Here is a 5,742-nt window from a genome sequence, read left to right on the forward strand (position 1 = left end):
GAGAGAGTGTTCATAGTAAGTGGGAGCGGAAAGTGCGATAGCATATCCCTCGGTCTCCCTCGTTGGATTGAATAAAGTTTCTGTGCATCGCCTCGTGGTACCCTGGTGTGTCCCTCGATAGGATGGTTGTTTTGTGTGTTTCTTTATTTGATCTCCTGTAAGAGGATAAGATTACTTAGTCTCTTGTCCTAATCTACTTTTTCCCTACGGTGGGTGATGCGTTACTTTATGTGATGAAATAATGGAATGAAATGCGGTGATGGAAATGCGTTGAGCAACAAGTTTTCTCAGCAGAATCCAAGTGTACACCCTACTGAGTTTCCTGGCAAGTCCAGGGTCGAACTCAGGGACTAAGAAAAACGGTATACAGTGATAATTTTTAAGAAGACTTTGCGGTAACCAATAATTCAAATAGTTGTTTTGGGTTGTTGTTTGCAGTATAAAATAAATGTATGTGGCGGAGTTACAGAAAGAGTTGATAATACGAAAGATGTGATGAATATACAGAGAACGGGTTGAGAAGGGGTTCAACTAACACTTCCTAGGATGCGTTCATGTTATGCGATCATGCAACACATATACACTAACAAATCATCTCTCAACACAAATGCCACGGCTTCTAATACTAGAACGCATGCGATATATGCGATGAGTCTATAGGACCTACCCATAAGCCTCTATTCTTATTTATGCGATGACAACATGACACACACACAAATAAGGTGACCACATAATATCATAACCTATCTTTAGGGTGCATGCGATGCATGTTGGCAAACAGAGCTTATCTCTAAGTCCCTATCTCTCGCTTATGCAGATCTAATCTCGCTCTCTCGAGTCTAGATTCTAACCTAGCTCTCTCAAGTCTTAGGTTCTTTCTTTAGACTCTCTCTCGAGTAGCTCTAAAGGGATGTTGGCACAGGATAAAACAAGATAATCGCATGCAATAAAGATCCTAGGTCATGTTAGCTTAGTTCTTCTCAACCCATTCGACAAATTTAGCTACTCATGCGTGCTTTTAAGAGAGTAAAAAGATGTAGATAAATAAGTTCCATTTTATAGATATAGAGTTGAAATACAAATAACAATGCAAGATGAGAATAAAGAACCTGGTAGCAATCTCTTGCTTCCCAAGGCTTTTACACTGTCTTTTCTACTTTGTTCAAAAGATAGTCTCGCTCTCGCGAGAGTCAACCCTCTCTCTGCTTTTCCATGCCTCTGGGTTCTTTCTCGAGCTGACCAAAGCGATCTTCCGACGTCTCTTTCCTTCTCTCGCTCCGCCTTCTAAATAAAAAGGAAAACTATGAACAAGGCAATTCTATCTAAGGAAAAATTATCTAACCATACGAACTCCTTTTCTGAAGGTTGCCTCGGTATTTATAGAGCTTCGGGGTGAAAGGCGTCTTCTCTCTCATGATTGCACTGATGGGATGACATTACTTCTCTGTCTGGTACACCAAATATTTGTCACCAAAAAGCTGAGTGTACTTGCTACAGTAGTTCGTTAGTGGGTTGTCAACTTAATTCGGACTCGACTATCATCAACTTTCTGTCCCATCGTAATTTATTATGCTTTTCACCCAGATGCGCCCACCAAGTTGTGTCGGCTCTATGCGGCAATTCTTCATGAGCAGATACTTGCGAGTGCAAATCACTGCAAAGCCTTGTGGTAACGCTGCGTTCGACCGTTGATTTCTTGTGATCGCATTTTCCACCTTGCGTCAACGCATATTCTACACAGAAATACATAAGTTAATTATTTTCATGCGATGGACGCATACGACCGAAATATTACGTACTGAATGCTTTTTGGACGCAAACTTATAAATTTTATCAACGCAAACCTGCATTGTTTAATAACATAACACTATAATAACGTACATTTCTTCCCGTTATCAGTGGGTGCATTAGGGCGGGACTCTGGGGCCGAAATGAGGGGATACACTTACGCGGGATTGTTAAGGGTTAACTGTTATGTACTGAAGTTCGTCCTTACGGAGGAATGTCCTCCTATTCCACCTCAGGATGCCACTCGAAATATCCGGCCGTGTACCAGTGTTGGACACGGGCAAATGAGAAGGCCCGAGCGTATATCCTAGCCAGTCTTAGTGAAGTATTGACCAAGAAAAACAAGTTCATGGTCTCAGCACGTGAGATCATAGAATCCCTGCGGGGAATGTTCGGACAACCGTCTAGATAGCTCAAGCACGAGGCTCTGAAACACATCTTCAACTCCAAAATGGAGGAAGACATCTCTGTTCATGAACACGTGCTAAATATGATGGTCCACTTTAACGTGGTGGAGATGAATAGGTCTAAAATTTCACAATTGAATCAATTTAAAAAAGACCTAAAGTGAATCGAATCTAATTGCTTGAAATTCCGTCCAGTAAAATCGATGAGGGTAGTCAGGTTAGCATTATTCTGCATTCATTGCCGGGGAGCTTCCTCCACTTTGTTAGCAATACGATTCTTAACAAAGTAGACTACTCCCTTACAACTCTCCTCAACGAGTTGCAGACTTACCAATCCTTGCTGAAAAGTAAGGAGAAAAGGGAGGTGAGACAAATGTTGTCTCGTCCTCTAAAACGTTCTATCAAGGTTCGACCTTAGAAACAAAGTCTGCACCTTCAACTCAGAAGAAGGGTGGTAAAGGGAAAGGGAATGCGATTGCTAACCCGCCACCTGTCGACCAGAAGAAGCATCCACTCGCCACTTGTAAGGGCTTTTTTTAATATAAAAAATATTTAAAAATATTTGTAGCCAAAATTCTAAAAGTACAAAGCAATTTGAAACTTTTTGTTATAAACTGTAAATATTTTTTGGATTTTTCTATTTATAAGAATTTTCCAAGCAAAAACTGGAGAAATGAAATAAAATAAAAAATTAAAAAAAACAAAAAAGAAGAAGAAAAAAAGTGTGCAACAAGAAAAGCAAGTGAGGGCAAAATAGAAAATTAGAAAAAATTCAAAAATTGACTAGTCAATCTTTCTATATTTGCAAATATTTTAAAGAGATGAGATAATATTAGATTTTTTTCCCTTAGTATACTATCTATTACAAATACTAAAACCAACCAAAGGATTATCAATATGGATCTAAATATTTCTATAGATAAAAAAAAAAAGATTTAATAACTAAACACACACGTATGTGTAAAAAGCCAAATGGGAACATTTTTTTGGGTGTTTGAAGTAAGGAATCCCAACTCATTTTTTCCAAATGATCAATGACACAAAAGTTCAAACTTTACACCGAAGAAATCCCCTTTAAATGTCAGAGATGAAATACATATGATATGTAAAAAGAACACAAAAGTTAACTAAAAGCACTTCTTTCCAACCAACTCAAACAAGGACACCAAAAGTGCTTTAGCCTTTCTTCATCACAAAGAAAATACACCATTATATATCTTCATCTAAATTACTCTCAAACCTCAAAATAACTCACAAAATTAAAGCCTCACCAAAAAATGACTGCAGCCAAGAGATATTCCAATTGTGAGCGTTCTATCTACATATGGTTTCTGCAGGTTCTAACAATTCTAGGATTGGTTTCTTTAGCCATATGGGCCACCCTAACCCCCAAAACTCCTATTTTCACTATCTCTAATATGGATTTGAAGCCATATCAAAACGACACCATTCTTGCAAGAAACTCTTCTTCCTTAGCCTTGAATGTGACCATCTCAAATACCAACAGAATGGTTGGTATTTTCTTTGATGAGCTTAATATAACAATAGGCTGCAAGAACGAGAGCATAATTGGGTCGAGGTCGTGGTCGAGGTCGGTGTCGGGATTTTACTTGGGGCACAAAAGCAGTGATTTAGAAGAGGTTGATTTGGGTGTTGAGAATAATGGATTGTTATTATGTGGGAACGTGGATTATTATTTGAGGGTTAGGTTGGAGACGGGTGTTAGATATAAGATTATGTGGTTCAAGACAAAGCATCGTGGGTTGGTTTTTGAAGATTATGTTCAAATTGGTCCTGGTGGGCAAATGCAAGGAACAACACAAATGAAGTTAAAGCTAAGTTTTTTGAAGTTGTAGTTAATCCTCTTGGCTTTGGGTTTTAGATCCAAATTCTTATGTTTTCTTTTCTCTCTTTCTTCATTCGCAAGATTTGTACAAAAGAATTTGGAGTTGCACCCATTTTTATACCGCTCTTTTTAATTATTCCATCACATTGTTTGTTGTGTGATTGGAATGAACTACACAAAATGATATGTGTAGTGTAAGATAAAAAAAAAAAAAATGAAACCTAACGAACAAAGTTTAAATAAGGGGCTGTAGAGAGTATTTGGTTGCCATTGTTGTGGAAATTAGAGAGAGCTTTTGAAGGGTAATTTGTAAGTATTTCTTTGTGTGAAAATAGTGCATAATCATTTTGGAGCATTTGGTAAAAATTTCATATTTGCTCTATCTTGTTGAAGACAATGTTAAACACATCAAGCTTGAGATTTTTGAAATGTCAACTTATTCCATATGCATCTATCTTATATAGGTTGTGAGAGGCCTCTCTACAAATCTAAATCTTGGGTTGAGCCATTCTTTTTACTGCAAGTTACCGTTATAGATTTTCTGAACATAAAGGCGTTTGGGGCATAGAATAAGTTATTATAATCTGTGGTTATTATAATATGTGGATTACAATAAACTGTGTGTTTTTATAGTCTGTATTTAGGATGCAAGCTATTATAGTTTGTGTTTGGGGTGCAGAGTATTTCAATTTGTGTTATAGTCTGTACTTGGAGTGCAAGTTACTATAGTTTGAATTATAACAGTCTATAATTTGAATGTATATTATTTTAGACCATGTGTAACTTTTTCTATTACCATCTTTTATAATTCTAATAATTATGCATATATAATAGGAAAATTACTTCAAATGGTAAAACTGTTTGAAAATATTTACAAGATATAGCAAAATTTTAGAACTATCAATGATAAACACTGATAGACTTCTATTAGTGTCTATCAATATCACTAATAGAAGTTTATTAATATCTATTAGTGTCTATCAGCGTCTATCAATGATAGTTCTAAAATTTTGCTATATTTTGTAAATATATTAGTTCATTTTTCTATATTTGAAAACAACCCCTATCATACTTTGAAAATATAATTAAAACCATATGTTCCACCAGTTTATACAAAATTAATTGGATTTTAATTTATGTTAAAAGCTTACCATTTTTTTGTCATTTTTGGAAGTACCTTGGTTAACATGGAATGAAAAAAAGAGTACATTACTTTCTGATGCATTTCATGTGTTCCATATATAAAGCTCTCTTCTTTGAAGGTACAAAAAAATGTAAGACAAAAAAAGTAACTCATGATTGCATGATTAAAATAGGACCAGCAAGATTTTCATACCAAATCTACTACAAACTTAAATGCATAATTGAAACAAAGTAATCATTGTTCATTATCGAAAAGGAGTCCAAAACACTAGTTGATCAAACATTCTCTTGAGGGAGGAGGTTGCAATAGTCTAACTTCAGGGCTGTGGGAACGAATAATCAACTCTTTGTATCTTACATATTACAGAATATGATTTACATAAGCTTCACCCTCTGTTGGTTATGCAATTCAGGAATATCTTGGATTTGGTTTACGACTTCCGCACGCAGTTCAACCTCAGTTGCACGCTTCTCTTTCGGCCATACTGCAATCGTCTTCAACTGCTTATTTGCAAAGTCCATCGCATTCTTAACAATCTCTGTCATTTCAGATTGATT

General features: G+C 36.2%; 1 protein-coding gene across 1 annotated transcript; it reads left to right on the plus strand.

Annotated features, from left to right (window-relative positions):
• The first annotated feature begins 3,447 nt into the window (after nucleotides 1-3,447).
• LOC120084116 (protein NDR1-like) lies at nucleotides 3,448-4,802 on the plus strand. Its single transcript, XM_039040015.2, has one exon. It carries the CDS (start codon nucleotides 3,473-3,475, stop codon nucleotides 4,049-4,051), a length of 579 nt encoding a protein of 192 aa, XP_038895943.1. The 5' UTR covers nucleotides 3,448-3,472; the 3' UTR covers nucleotides 4,052-4,802.
• Nucleotides 4,803-5,742: the final 940 nt, after the last annotated feature.

Source organism: Benincasa hispida, unplaced genomic scaffold (assembly GCF_027475165.1).
Source record: "Benincasa hispida cultivar pf3 unplaced genomic scaffold, pf3_genome.v1.1 HicScf1172, whole genome shotgun sequence".
Taxonomy (NCBI): Eukaryota; Viridiplantae; Streptophyta; class Magnoliopsida; order Cucurbitales; family Cucurbitaceae; genus Benincasa; species Benincasa hispida.